Source organism: Papio anubis, chromosome 3 (assembly GCF_008728515.1).
Source record: "Papio anubis isolate 15944 chromosome 3, Panubis1.0, whole genome shotgun sequence".
Taxonomy (NCBI): Eukaryota; Metazoa; Chordata; class Mammalia; order Primates; family Cercopithecidae; genus Papio; species Papio anubis.
The window spans coordinates 3,162,136-3,176,566 of record NC_044978.1 but is presented as its reverse complement, the minus strand read 5'-3'; the positions used below and the strand labels follow the sequence as shown (position 1 = coordinate 3,176,566).

The window sequence follows — 14,431 nt, the reverse complement described above, 5'->3', positions numbered from 1 at the left end:
TCTGCAGAACCAGAAAGAAGCTCCAGAAACATTTTCCCTGACAGAGGTCAACAATCAGGTAAGCCTGGGCCGGAATTCCCTCACGTTTCCACTGTAGAAATACACTCGCCTTGTGTGCACCTAACTGGGGAAGCCAGGAGCCGACCTCCACACAGGGGACACAGAGACGAGGCCAGGCGCCGACCTCCACACAGGTGACACAGAGACGAGGCCAGGCGCCGACCTCCACACAGGGGACACAGAGACGAGGCCAGGCGCCGACCTCCACACAGGTGACACAGAGACGAGGCCAGGCGCCGACCTCCACACAGGTGACGCAGAGACGAGGCCAGGTGCCGACCTCCACACAGGTGACACAGAGACGAGGCCAGGTGCCGATCTCCACACAGGTGACACAGAGACGAGGCCAGGCGCCGACCTCCACACAGGTGACACAGAGACGAGGCCAGGAGCCGACCTCCACACAGGGGACACAGGGATGAGGCTCCAACACCCTCCATCATGTGTATACAGCCATTTTCTCTTAAGAAAAATGTCCTCGTTTCCCCTCCCGTATTTCATGAATGCTGACTTATCCTGTGCCAACGGCTACACTTCCATATTAACTTATTCCCAGTCTTTTCATCAAAATGTAAATTTCAATCCTGAAACCAGGACTGGGATGCTAAAAGTAACACAGCAGTAATATGTTTAGAAATCTGCTCTTATCTTAATGAAAACCATGGTCTCCCCACATAAGTAGAGTCAGAAGGGGACACACTCGTCCTGGCTGCTTTGTACACTAACAGCCAAACACAGAACCAAACTACTCTAGACTGAAGGTCAAATTCATTCCAGGGCATCCTGCACGCAATACACACATCAGGGAACAGACCTCAACTCAACACTGCTTCAACACCAACTTCTATTTGCAATTTCTACAAAATCTTCTGGCCAGGCATTTTTCTAGACATTACCTTAGTTTTTAAAATTAACAAAAAGCTGCAGCGTTTTACTGGTGCTCAAGCAATAATTAACTTAGTAAGCACCCATCAGTTAAGAACACTAAGCTGAATTTATTCACACACTCACAGGAGGGATGCTCCAGATTCTGTTCTGCTTAAATTACAGGAAAACCTGTTGAAGCTTACAACAAAGCAACAGAGAATGCATCTGAAGTAGAAGAGGGGGCTGGATGCTGAGAAGCACGCCGGGCAAACCAGTCCCTGAATGTGAGATTCCACAGGCTTCCAAGATCTTTACTCCACTAAACATCTTCGTTAAATCTACTCTATAACCCTCACTGCAGGCCTTACGGACAGCAATCTGAGGAGGAGAATCTTAATTAGAGCTCTGGAGACCGGCTCTCTAACAAGACCGACTTTCCAAGTAATTTTTCACATGGCACTCTCCCCCTCCAAACCGCACATGGAAGGGCGGTCACGTGGCATGGATCTGTCAGAACAGTTCACCCACGTCCAGAGGCCTCTCCAGGAAGGGCAGATGACACCGCAAGCCCTGCGGGAGTCTGCGCCCGCCATCCCCACTCTGCCATTACGCCTTCTCTCGCTGCAAAGCCGTTTGCAAAACATGTACAAAACACAGGGCTAACAGGACTGTCCATTTGGTAACAGATTTCTAGGTAGTCCATAGAATTTCTACTTCTACAAAAACAGAAAACTACCTTTCAGAAGAGGTTTCCAATTTAAGCGGATTTAAAGAGAAGAAAAGGAAAGACGTTAAAATAGAACTTCATTCAGCTTACTGGATAGGTTCTCTGTTCTGTGAGAAGTATATAAATGATACACATATTTGACCAGGTTGAAATAGGTAAAACATGACAAAAATTTGGTTGTAATTCTCAACCAACACTAGTAGCTTTAAGTTAAGACAAAGGCAAGAAGCGAACAGTTACGTGGACAGGTTGTTGGTTCCCAGAGCCACAGCACTCCTGCACAGGCTCATATTAATTAGCGCAATATTAAATGCACCAACTAGGCAAAGCGAGACCCTGGTGGAAACGGGCAATGGGCAGCGTGTGAAGTTCCAGCAAGCACCAACCTGGCCTGGGCCGGGCACACGCCCGCGCACACCGAGCTGTAGTGCCGTCTCTGGCGGCCCCCACAGTGGGTCCTCAACCGCCCCTCCACTTCTTCACCTGACATGCATCTTTCCACACTTCCGTCGTGCCCTAGAAATTAGTTAAGACACACTCCAAGTGAATAATGAGCATGCCTAATTTTAGCCAACAAAATACACTGATTTTTCCTAAAGGAGTTTCTACACTGTGATACCAATTGTCCTGCCAGGAATCTCTGATGAAATAACTTGGACTGATAATTCTTCTGCCAAAAAATGTATCTTGTAACGAATACAAGGTCCAATGTATAAATATTATTCTAACACTTTTATTCATTTCCAAAAGCATATAAACATAAGTCTACTGTACACTACTTATTTTCTCTGTAAAGCAAGGACCACAGAATAAATGACCTGCAAATTTCCAGCTTCTCTCTCGCCTTTAAATCTCAGTATTTACACAAATGTGTAACAGTTTCTTATATACTTACCAACCCCACTGCCATAATCCCAACACCTGCCCGCCCTCCCACTAAATTACTACTGGAAAAGTCTGGCACTGCCCTTTCTGGAAAATGCCATAAATCTATTTTGGGACACCACCTTGTTTGGCTGGTGGTTTCCTTATTTTTTTTTTCTCGGTAGTAAAAATATCCCAATGTCTTAAATGTATAGGTGAAAAACACTAGCTTCCAAATGATTCCTTAAAAAGCAACAATAAAAATACTCCTCATTTGAAAGAAAAAACCCAAAAGCCAGTGTTCATCTAAAGTCATGAGGAGAATTTAAATTAAGGTTTTGGTTCCATTTTCTGTCTCAACTTTAACTTTTAACAGTTCTTTATAGGCTTTTGAAACCTACTTTGGAGAAGAAAAAAAAGTAGAAACAACTGTTCTTCAAAAATTTTACAAAAACAGTTTGATTCAGCATCAGTTATTAAATTTGGGGTATTTTCCTATGTTGAAACTGTATCTGAAAATTCTAACTTATATTTGACAGATAAAATGATAAAAAAGACATTTTACTCTTCAGAGGATTATCAAATGCTGTTGATTATGCTATTTTCTCTTGAAATAAACTAATTAGGGGTATTTTAGATAGTGATATATATAGTCTGTAGACATAATACATAGGCCATATGCCAGTGGCATATAACCAATAGAAAAAGAATTCCTTGCATTAATAGAAGCACAAAAATATATTACAACTTCCAAAATAACTTTTTTTTTTTTTTTTGAGACAGAGTCTGGCTCTGATGCCCAGGCTGAAGTGCAGTGGCACAATCACAGTTCACTCAGCCTCGACCTCCTGGACTCAAGTCATCCTCCCACCTCAGCCTCCCAAGTAGCTGGGACTAAAGGTGTACCACCAGCCCAGCTTTTTTGTTTTTTTTCTTTTGGTAGAAATGAGGTTTTGCTGTTACCCAGGCTGGTCTTGAACTCCTGGCCTCAGGCAGTCCTCCCACCTGCGCTTCCCAAAGTGCTGTGATTACAGGCGTGAGCCATCGCACCCAGCCCAAAATAATGCATTTCTAAACAGTAGCTACATCTTTCATGCGCTACACCTATTACCTGTGGGCATGGATCCCAGGGTGGGTGTTGATTGAAGACTTTTTTGGGTTTTTTTTGTGTGTGGTATTACTGAATATATGAAGTTTAAAGGTAATTTTTAAAAGGTCCCTTTTAGAATGCACAGATTTATAAAGTACACATGGATGAGATTAGTAAACAAATTGAGCCCCCCACCTATTGCTGATGAGTGCTTTGATCACCCCTTTTCTATTTCCACTATCATTCTCAGAGGGCAGGACATGAAAAGCCAACACACGCATTCATTTACTCATGTAGTCTTTTCACACTGATTGAACAGCTTTTACGTGCCAGGCGCTTTTTGCTAGGTGCTAAAGATAGACGACGCAGGGGCTAAAAGCCTGCCCTGAAAGGCTCACCCTCCATCAGGACATATTGACACATAACTAAACAATATCTGTGTAGCAAGACCGAGGTACGTACAAAGTGCAGCACAGGCACTTCCTAGCTTGAACTGCTGCCTTGGAGGTCCTGGTTTCAGAATTACAACAAAGCACTGCTACCATGAATAAACCTACCACACGCCAGGAGTTTTCCCGAGTTCTTTCACTCTACCCTCACTTAAACCTTCTAGTAATTCTAAGTGTCCCCATATAGGAGAGGAAAAAGTTAGTTCTAAGAAGTAATTTGCTTGGCCAAGATCACCAATTACCAACTAGAAGAGCCAGGATTCCAAGCCAGGTCTTTTCAGTTCAACACGCCACTATCCTGCCTCTGCCTCTCAACCAAAATCTAGACGAGGTACTACGCGAAGACCACATTAGAGAAGTTTTGGCACATAATCTCTGCATGCACTGGATAACTCTGCAGGTGCGCAGCAACCTCTGAATGGCATGCCAGGTGATAGTAACAGTTTTTCTAAGTATGAGCCTGCAAATACACTGACTGAAAAAAATTGGAAAGGCTTCTCAAAGTTAGAAAAAAACCATAATGATGCTTTTGACAATAGAGTACAAATTTGGAGATCAGTATCAGTGGGAACAATTTCAACATATTCCTGGTCTTTTACTCACTTTACGCCACTTAAATCATTCAGGCCCTTTTGTTTCCATCTTCATGGCTTACGACGAATAAACACACCTACATACAGCAGCCGGGCCAAAACAATATTCACATGCACATCTACACCGAGCCCAAAGAGCAACCGGGAATCGTGAAGAAGCTGTCACAGGGCAGATGGTTAAAGAAAAAAAAAAAAACATGGAAGAGGGTATCAAATGAAAGCAATGAAAACATATTTACCTGTCTCTTCACCTATTTTGAAAACACCAACGCCAGAACCATCTCTAATGGAGTATCGGATCTCCCCATCTCTTCCGGCGTCCTCATCATGAGCCGACACTGTCATTACCAACGAACCAACAGGCGCGTCTTCCTTCACCGCCCCCCTTTCCACAAAGCTGGAAAACACCGGTGGGTGCAAGTTCTCATTCACATCAACCACCTCAACTTCAACATAGCAAGTAGAAGACAGAGAAACTGGCTTCCCCTTGTCTTTGGCCCTCACAGTGAGATTATACACTTGCTTCTTCTCAAAATCCAACTGCTGGACGATTCTAACTGCTCCACTGAGTTTATCCACATCAAAGTTTCCTTCTCCGTGGTCCATAAGGCTGTATCTCACTTGACCAGACTGACCTAAATCAGGATCGTGGGCTTCTAACCACATGATGACGGTTCCTTCTGGAAGATCCTCTCGGACTTTCACACGATAATTAGGGGGAATAAATTTAGGGGGGTTGTCATTAACATCTTCTAGTGATACTTTCAAAACGACCATGGAGAACAGCTGGGGCTCTTCTCTGGCTTGGTCCCTGGCTTCAATCTTTAAGTAGTGCTCATGCTGCAGTTCTCGATCCAGAGGGTGCGTGATTTTAACAACACCAGTCGCGCTGTCAATTGAAAACTTATCTGTGTCTGTAAGAATTGAGTACGTCACGTGTCCATTGGGCCCTAGGTCTTTATCTGTGGCTTCAACCTGGATGATTTCACTATGTACCTCCTTGTCTTCACTCACTTCCACAAAATAGCTCTCCTGTAAAAACTCAGGTGGATTATCATTGGCATCGACAACCACAACGTCTAGAAGACGCCACGCAGCCTTCTGGGGTATCCCAAGGTCATAGACGGTAATATTCAGGGTGTACTTGTCCGTTGTTTCACGGTCAAGAGGAGATAAAATTTTCAGCATTCCTGTTTCCATGTCAATCATGAAGCAACTATCCTCATTTCCTCCAGAAATAGCATAGACCAGTTTTCCATTGAAGCCAGTGTCAAGGTCAGTGGAATTCATGAAAATTACACTGGAACCCACAGGCTGGTTTTCCTTTACCTGAATACCAGTCGGAAGAGTGCTTCTAAACTGTGGTATGTGAGCGTTGACAGAGTGAGAATCAAAGAAAATATCCTCCACGTCTCCCTGGTTGTGTAATTTATTTGCCTGCAGGAGTTTCTCTGCCAGCATTTTGGCAACACCAGTCTCTTCACAGTGCAAGTTTACCAGCTTGCGACTGGCAGCCACTGTGATGTTGATATATAACGGCGTGGCAAAATTTTCTCCATCTGTAGCTGTGATTCTCAGACTGTGAAAAGACACCTTTGCACCTAAGCCAGCCATTAGCGACTGCTTCAAGGACAATACCCCAGAGTGGGGGTTTAAACTGAACAAATCCAGTTCATTTCCAGCTTCAATCTGATACTGTACCAGCTGAAGTTCATCTGCATCAATAGCAGAAACAGTAGTTATTTGCTCTCCCACGCCTAGATCTCGGGGAATTGTCCCTTCACAATTTATTTTCTCAAACAAAGGTGTGTTGTCATTCAAGTTATTGAGAGTGATTGTAGCAAGGACTTCAGCCTCCCGGCGGTACGGCAAGCCCCAGTCTGATGCACGAATCCTCAGAGTATAAACCCGAGGCATCAGTTCGTAGTCCAGGTTTTCTGACGTACTCACAGCACCAGTGAAATGGTCAATCACAAACGGCACATGATTTAAATTTGTGATACTGTATGTCACGTATCCATTCTCACCCTCGTCAGGGTCTACGGCACTGAGGCTCATGACAGTGGTACCGATGGGCACACTCTCATCAAAAGCAGCTTTGTATGCTGTCTGGGTAAATTCAGGGGGATTGCTATTTGCACCTAAGACTTTCACCAAGACCTTAGTGGAGGCTTTTCTGTCACTCGTTGTTACTTCGAGTTCAAAATGGGCTGCCTGCTGTTTTTTAACTGGTTCTAAAATAGAAATGAGACCAGTGTTGTAATTTAAACTGAATTTAGCTTTTCCGGGTGTACTTTTAAAAACATACCTCAAATGGGAATAACCAGGAATGGCCTTTACCATGACCACAGGAGTGTTAGGAGGAGCAAATTCACTTATTTCTGCTCTGTAAACATCCTTTTCAAACTTGACTGGCCCGGCTTTGAACTGTGGAGAAGTCACGTGAATTACTTTAACAGAAGAGAACTGGGGCGGAGTTCCTTTATCTTTAGCCTGTAGTGTGAGATTGTAGCCGAAAGGATGACTGTCCCAATCAACGCCACTGATGGCTTTGACTTTATACTCCTTACTCCCTGGAAAGGACCTCACGGTTCTGAACTGCTGGAGAAGGTCGCCTGCCACGATGCTTAAAGACGCTATTTCACCATTGGCCCCCTGGTCACAGTCATCCACTGTCACGATGGCGTATGTTGGGTCTCTGTCCAGCTCTGACGGTGACAATGTCACTGCTGTTATCACAGGAGCACATTCGTTGGCCTGTTCGATGTGCACCGTCAGCCTGGCCATGCTGCTGATGCCACTGCTCCCATACAATTTCATTCCACGGTCCACAGCGAGGATTTCCATCTCATACAGCTTGGTCTCTAGGTAATCAAGTCTACCAGTTAACACTATCACACCACTGGTTGGGTGAATAGCAAACATATCTGTTCGATCTTTAAAGCTGTAGTAAAATTCCCCATTGGTTCCTATGTCTGCGTCTGTGGCGCTGACTCTTGCAATACTGGTCCTTATGGCTGTGTTTTCAGGTAAAGAAACGCTGTATGAGGTGGGTGAGAATAACGGTCTCAAGTCATTTGTATCCAGCACCTGCACCCTGACCTTTGTTCGCGCCTCCATATTAGTATTTTTTTCAACTGCTTTCACTATCAATGTGTAGTGGTCTTTCACTTCTCTATTAAGAATAGCTGTATTTCCTCCTTTGGTCCTTATTCTTAGAAAGCAAAAGTCTCCGAGAACGTACTCTTCAGCTTTGAACAGGTTTTCACTGTCTCCGGAGACAATTTTGTACCTTACTTCCCACGATGGATGTGTCATGTAAATACCCATCTTGACAGGATGCCCCACGTAAGTCTTAGCTGCAGAGTTCTCATGCACCGTGACGTTGTACTGGAGATGTGTAAACTGTAGAGGAGTCTGTTCAAGTCTTTGGCTGCCATCACTGTCTCCAAAATGTTGGAGGAGGAGGAGCAGAAGCAGAAGCAAGGCCGAATGTCTCCCCATTGCTTAACTCTCAGGAATCTGAAACAGAAGAAATCAGAATCGTTACCATGGGGAATAAAACAAGCGAAAGTGTGTAATTGTTTTAAAACTCTCATTTAAACAAATATTTTCCATACACATGGAATATAAATAAATGCAACGGTTTGGGATTTTTTTCATGTTTTCCAATATAAGTATCAACATTCTTGTAACATATCTAGAATTACTAAAACTTAACAAAAACTTCCTTTTCATTTTTGAATGACAAGGTCCTATCTTTCATATTTAAACAACTCAAAAATCTTCATGAGTATCAAATGAAAGACTACTAACTGTAACAATCAAGTTATATTTTTATATTTAAATGGTTAAGGCAAATATAAGCAACCATTAAAAAGTAATGAACATTGTTTACATTTACTTACATACAACGAATTAAATGATCAAAAGCTGGCAAACTTAATGCCCCTACAGTATTGTGAGAATGCAAAGCTTCTGACAACTAATTCAGAAAAAACAAAAGCCAGCAGCGCTTTTACATGGCGCCCCATAACAACAGCTCGTAATCTCCTTTCAAAATTTATCCTGAAATTATGTTATTTCTGTATAAGAATGGTTAAGTTCACTCCCTACATAATGTAAGGATTTACTGTCTCATTCAGCTCTATATAACTACTTAAAGGTATTAAAACAATTATATCATCAAGTCTGATACTTAACACCAACATAAGCCCGAAAGAAAGGCAATTTACAAAAGAAAAACCAGAATTCAGCAGTTTGATGTCAAGCAGTGCTTTTCCTAAGTCAATGAAGCAAATCTTACCAACTATATCAATGTTTTATCACCACTGCTGTCAACATCCAGTTGTTCACGGAATGCCTCCTATCTTCAGGGCACCGAACAACCTGTCTCCCCAGGCCCCTCCATGAGAAGATGACACACACACACAAAAGCTAAATCTTCTAAGCTAACACACATAAAGGTTCAAATCAATGTGTTAATACATGGTGGCAGACCCTGCAGGAGAGTCCCTGGGTGACTGGGGGAGGAAAGAGGGAAACTGAAGAAATGAAGAAAACGTTGCCTTTAACAAATGGCAAATGGGAAGGTGGGCAAAGTCCACTGGGCTGAGGTCTGGCCAGGGAAGCAGGACAGTTATTTCCAGATCAACTGTTCCCCTTTGCCAACAAATTCATCTTGTAAATCAATGCAGCTTCGCTAAACGCCCCAGCACGGCTGGTAGAGGACAGCACTGTGATCTTGCAAAGTTACTCTCAAATTAATATTCACAAAATGTGAATGCCACCAGAGGTAAACAAAGAGCAAACTGGAGGGTGGGTTTGACAGCCCAGTTGAAATTGGCACAACAACATTAATTTATAGTATCTTAACTTAGCTACTGCCAACTCTGCCCCGTAAGTCCTTGCCTTAGGGGGAAGAAAAGACCTGATGTGCTTAAAGCAATTAAAGCTTAATTGATACTGAATCACGTTCAAGTTGGCCACCCTAACTTGTTCTTTCGCTATGATGCCTTCTCCTCTCCAGATAAAGTCAGAAATTAGACAGATTTTTGGCTTCCAGGAGAACAATTATCATTTAAACAAAATAAGAAAACAATTTTCTCCCAAAACTATCTCTTTAAGTATCTCCATTTAGCCAACAGTTCTAATACTCAGGGAAATCTGAATATTATAAAATAATCTTGTAATTTTATCAAAACCAATGAAAAGTTCAATTCAACCTACAGGTATGGAGGACCTTATTAGACAGAACCTTGTATGGTGTTAAAGAATAAAAGACAAAGATCCCAATCCCAAGGGATTTACAAACTAGAAATAAAAATACATATAAAGAGGCTGGGCGCGGTGGCTCACACCTGTAATCCCAGCACTTTGGGAGGCCAAGGCAGGCAGATCCCTTGAGCTCAGAAGTTCAAGATCAGCCTGGCCAGCATGGTGAAACCCTGTCTCTACTAAAAATACAAAAATTAGCAGGATGTGGTGGTGCATGCCTGTAATCTCAGCTACTCCAGAGGCCGAGGCAGCAGAATCACTCGAACCCAGGAGGCAGAGGCTGCAGTGAGCCAAGATCGCACCACTGCACTCCAGGCTGGGCAACAGAGCTAAACTCTGTCTCAAAAACAGAAAAACAAAACCAAAAACACTTGGATGATGTTTAGCAAGCAGTGTCTTTTGTTTCAGGAGACACATTATATTTTAGGAGATATTTTTACCATCATCCACTATACAACAAAGTATTATACTAGGATTCTATTGCAAGTACTTGAAGTATTTTTGCTTAATTCCACATACAAAGTTATCATGCAGCCATTAAAAAGGTAAGCTAGTACTCTGTATGTTGACATACGTCATGCAGCCATTAAAATGGTAAGATAGCACTCTGTATGTTGACATACGTCTAGCTATATTAACTGGAAAAACGAAGCTGATCCTATGTATGTTTGTTTAAAAAAGAGGAGAAGGGGTGCAGATAAAATGTACCCACGGATACAGTTTAAAATGGACAGAAAAGTCGAGGCAGACAAGCAGCTGTTCACAGCGGTAACTTCTAGAGAACCGGCAGAGAAACAGGCAGCTGAGGAAGTGATTACAGCGGCATTTGTCTCTCCCATGGACTTTTTAGCACGAGTATGTGTTATCTTTACCATCCATTCACCCCTTCCATTAATTATTTAATTCCTTTTACACAGGTTTAATGAGCGCATACTAGGCCTCAGGTGAGCTCTAGATGCTGGGGATTCAAACGTGAACCAAATTTCCAACAAGTCCTGACGGAACACACATTTCCTGGCCAGAGACAGACAGACAGACAAGTAAACAGAGTATATCCGATGCCCATAAGTAAGTGCTAAGGAGAAAACTAAAGCAGGGCAAAGAAAAACCACGGTCCGGAACCTGAAGGAAAAGAGGGAGCCCTAAATCCAAAGGGCCAGGGCTTACACCAGTGACATGCTGGGCAACTCTTAGATTCTTTGGAGCAATGGAGAGTGTTCAATATTATTCCCAGTCCCCACCAGTTAGAAGCCTGTGGCATCTCCCTCATCACCCAGCTGTGATGACTAAAAATATCTCTATCTCAAGACATTGTCAAACATCCTCCAGGGCAGAAAGTCACACCAGCAGAGAAGCACTAGATGAGGGAAGCAAGAAAGGGACCACGTGGCTGGGGCACAGTGACTGAGGGACAGCAGTAAGGCCGAGGCACATGCTGGGAGAGAACCTATCATGAAAGGGGGCTTTTTTTTTTTTTTTTTTAAATAAACCTTATTTTAGAATGCTTTCAGATTTACAGAAAAGTTGCAAAGAGAGCTTCCCCTACTGTTGACATCTCGCATGAGTACATATTACACTACATACAACTAATGAATCAGTACCGATACATCATCATTAACTGCAGTCCGTACTTCACTCAGATTTGCTCAGATTTCACCCAAGACCTTCTCTCCATCCCAGAATCCCTTCCAAGACCCCACCTTATATTTAGCTGTCATGTCTCCTAAGGCTCCTCTGGAAGGTACGTTTCTCAGATTTTCCTTGCTTTTAATGATCTGGACAGTTTCGAGAAGTACTAGTCAGGTATTTTGTAGGATGTCCCTCAACTGGAATCTGATGTTTTGCTCATTCAACTGGGGTTAGGTTTTGGGGAGGAAAGCCACAGACGTAGATTGCCATTTCCATCACACCGTAGCAAGGGGTAAAATCAACCCAATGTGTCAGTGTTGATGCTGCCCCCGACCACGTGCCTGAGGTAGCGTCCGCCAGGTTCTTCAGTCAGGTTACTTTCACCCCTTCCTGTACTGTATGATTTGTAAGGTCACCACACGCAGCCCACGCTTAAGAGGTGGAGAGTTTTGCTACCCGAAATATGTAGAATTCTTCTATGAAACTGATTTGTCTATCTTCCCCTATTTATTTATTCAATTTTTTTTTTCTTTTTCAGGGTCTGGCTCTCTCACCCAGGCTGGGGCGCAGTGGCACGATCTCGGCTCACTGAAGCCTTGAGCTTGTTGGGCCCAGTCTCAGTCTCCTGAGCAGCTGGGACTATACAGGTGTGCCTGTAGATTTAGACTGACAGAATTTTAGATACTCAGGGACTACCACCAAGCGTGGTATTTTTTTGTAGAGACCGGGTTTCACCATGTTGGCTGGTCTCAAACACCCAGGCTCAAGCGATTTGCCCGACTCAGCCTCCCGAACTGCTAGGATTACAGATGTGAGCCACTGCACCCAGCCTGAATCTTTTTTTTTTTCTTAAGATCAGTATGGGCCGAGTGCGGTGGCTCACGCCTGTAATCCCAGCACTTCAGGAGGCCAAGACAGGCAGATCACGAGGTCAGGAGATCAAGACCATCCTGGCTAACACAGTGAAACCCCGTCTCTACTAAAAATACAAAAAATTAGCTGGGCATGGTGGCGGGCGCCTGTAATCCCAGTTACTTGGGAAGCTGAGGCAGGAGAACAGTGTGAACCCGGGAGGCAGAGCTTGCAGTGAGCCGAGATCACACCACTGCACTGAAGCCTGGGCCACAGAGCGAGACTCCGTCTCGATAAACAAAGATCAGTATGGACTCATGGATAAAGGACGACTTTCAGGACTTTAGAGTTTAGTATAAACCAAATGAGAAGCCCCCCGGATGATTCTGAACAGAGGAGTGCCATGGTCTAAGAAAAACGGAAAAGCCTGCGAGGCAGCCGGCAGAAGCTGGAGGGCGACCGGAGCAGTCGGAGGCTGCGGCAACAACACAGGCAGAGGGCTTGCGGGTCAGGGCACAACGGGGGCAGGCGGCAGACTCTGAATCTATTTCAGGGTTTCCTGATGCACTGGAATGGAGAGAGGAAGGGAAAGGAGGAGTCAGCAGTACCACAGAGGATGCCAAAGTGCTGAGCGTAGAGAACAAGTGGGCCAGGAACCAAGAGGGAGACAGGAGGAGCAGAATCCTTGGGGAACAGATTGGGGGGTCAGTTTTGGACAGGGTAAGATGGGAACGGCCACTGGCTATCCAAGTAAAGAATGTGAGTGGGCCGGGCGCGGTAGCTCACGCTTACAATCCCAGCACTTTAGGAGGCCCAGGCAGGCAGATCACGAGGTCAGGAGATTGAGACCATCCTGGCTAACACAGTGAAACCCTGTTTCTACAAAAAACACAAAAAATTAGCCGGGCGACGTGGCAGCGCCTGTAGTCCTAGCTCCTCGGGAGGCTGAGGCAGGAGAACGGCGGGAACCCGGGAGGCAGAGCTTGCACTGAGCCGAGATGGTGCCACTGCACTCCAGCCTGGGGACAGAGCAAGACTCCGTCTCAAAAATAAAAAATTAAAATAAAAAGACTGTGAGTGGGCAGCAGATAAGTGGGAGACTCCAGTCTGCAGACAGAAATTTGAGAGTTGTCAGAATATGAAAGATGGTATTTAAAACCACAGAACTGAATGACGTCACCAAGGAAGAGAGCAGGCGGAAGAAAAAAATCCAAGAGCAGAGCCCCAAGATTCGAAGGGCCCAAGTGGGAGGCCCAAGGGGAGACGGTGGCCACTGAGGAAGCAAAGGGAACCACAACACAGTGGTGTGATAAGAAATAGTGAGTAAATAAAGATTTTTGTGCAGTTGAAGCCTAACATTACAACTTGGAGACAACCCATAAATACTCAGTAATCCAGCAGGTGGCTCACGCCTGTAATCCAGCACTTTGGGAGGCTAAGGTGGGCGGATCACAGGGTCAAGAGATGGAGACCATCCTGGCCAACATGGTGAAACCCCGTCTCTATTAAAAATACAAAAATTAGCTGGGTGCGGTGGTGCACGCCTGTGGTCCCAGCTACTTGGGAGGCAGAGGCAGGAGAATTGCTTGAACACGGGAGGCGGAGGTTGCAGTGAGCCGAGATCGCATCATTGCAATCCAGCCTGGGTGACAGAGCAAGACTCCATCTCAACAACAACAACAACAACAACAACAACAACAAAAACCCACTCGCAAATGTTCCATGCTGTTTCCCCCCATCCACTCTGCCAAAAGGCTCTGGCACTCTTCCATCCCCCAAGACACATGGACCATGCTCAACACATCAGATTGCTATGGCTGTTCTCTCCCTATGGTGTCTCAGGTACTCAGTCCCACCACAGCCCCTGCCACTACCCACTCATCCCCAGCTGGATTACCAAACACCCAATTACCTTCCACATCCTACTCACCAGTTCTCATGGGACACAATACAGCTGGGACGGACTTGTCGACCACATTCATGGCTGAGACCTTTGAAAACCCTGAATGTACTCCGCAAACTT

General features: G+C 44.5%; 1 protein-coding gene across 9 annotated transcripts in view; it reads right to left on the bottom strand.

Moving 5' to 3' along the window:
• Positions 1–14,431, bottom strand: part of FAT1 (FAT atypical cadherin 1) — a 147,635-nt gene that overhangs the window by 121,675 nt on the left and 11,529 nt on the right. For all 9 annotated transcript variants that reach the window (XM_021939042.2, XM_021939049.2, XM_021939047.2 and 6 more), the window contains exon 2: positions 4,890–8,172. In XM_021939042.2, the coding sequence (XP_021794734.2) occupies positions 4,890–8,154 (3,265 nt within the window). In that variant the 5' untranslated portion in view covers positions 8,155–8,172. The remainder of the gene's footprint in view (positions 1–4,889; positions 8,173–14,431) is intronic.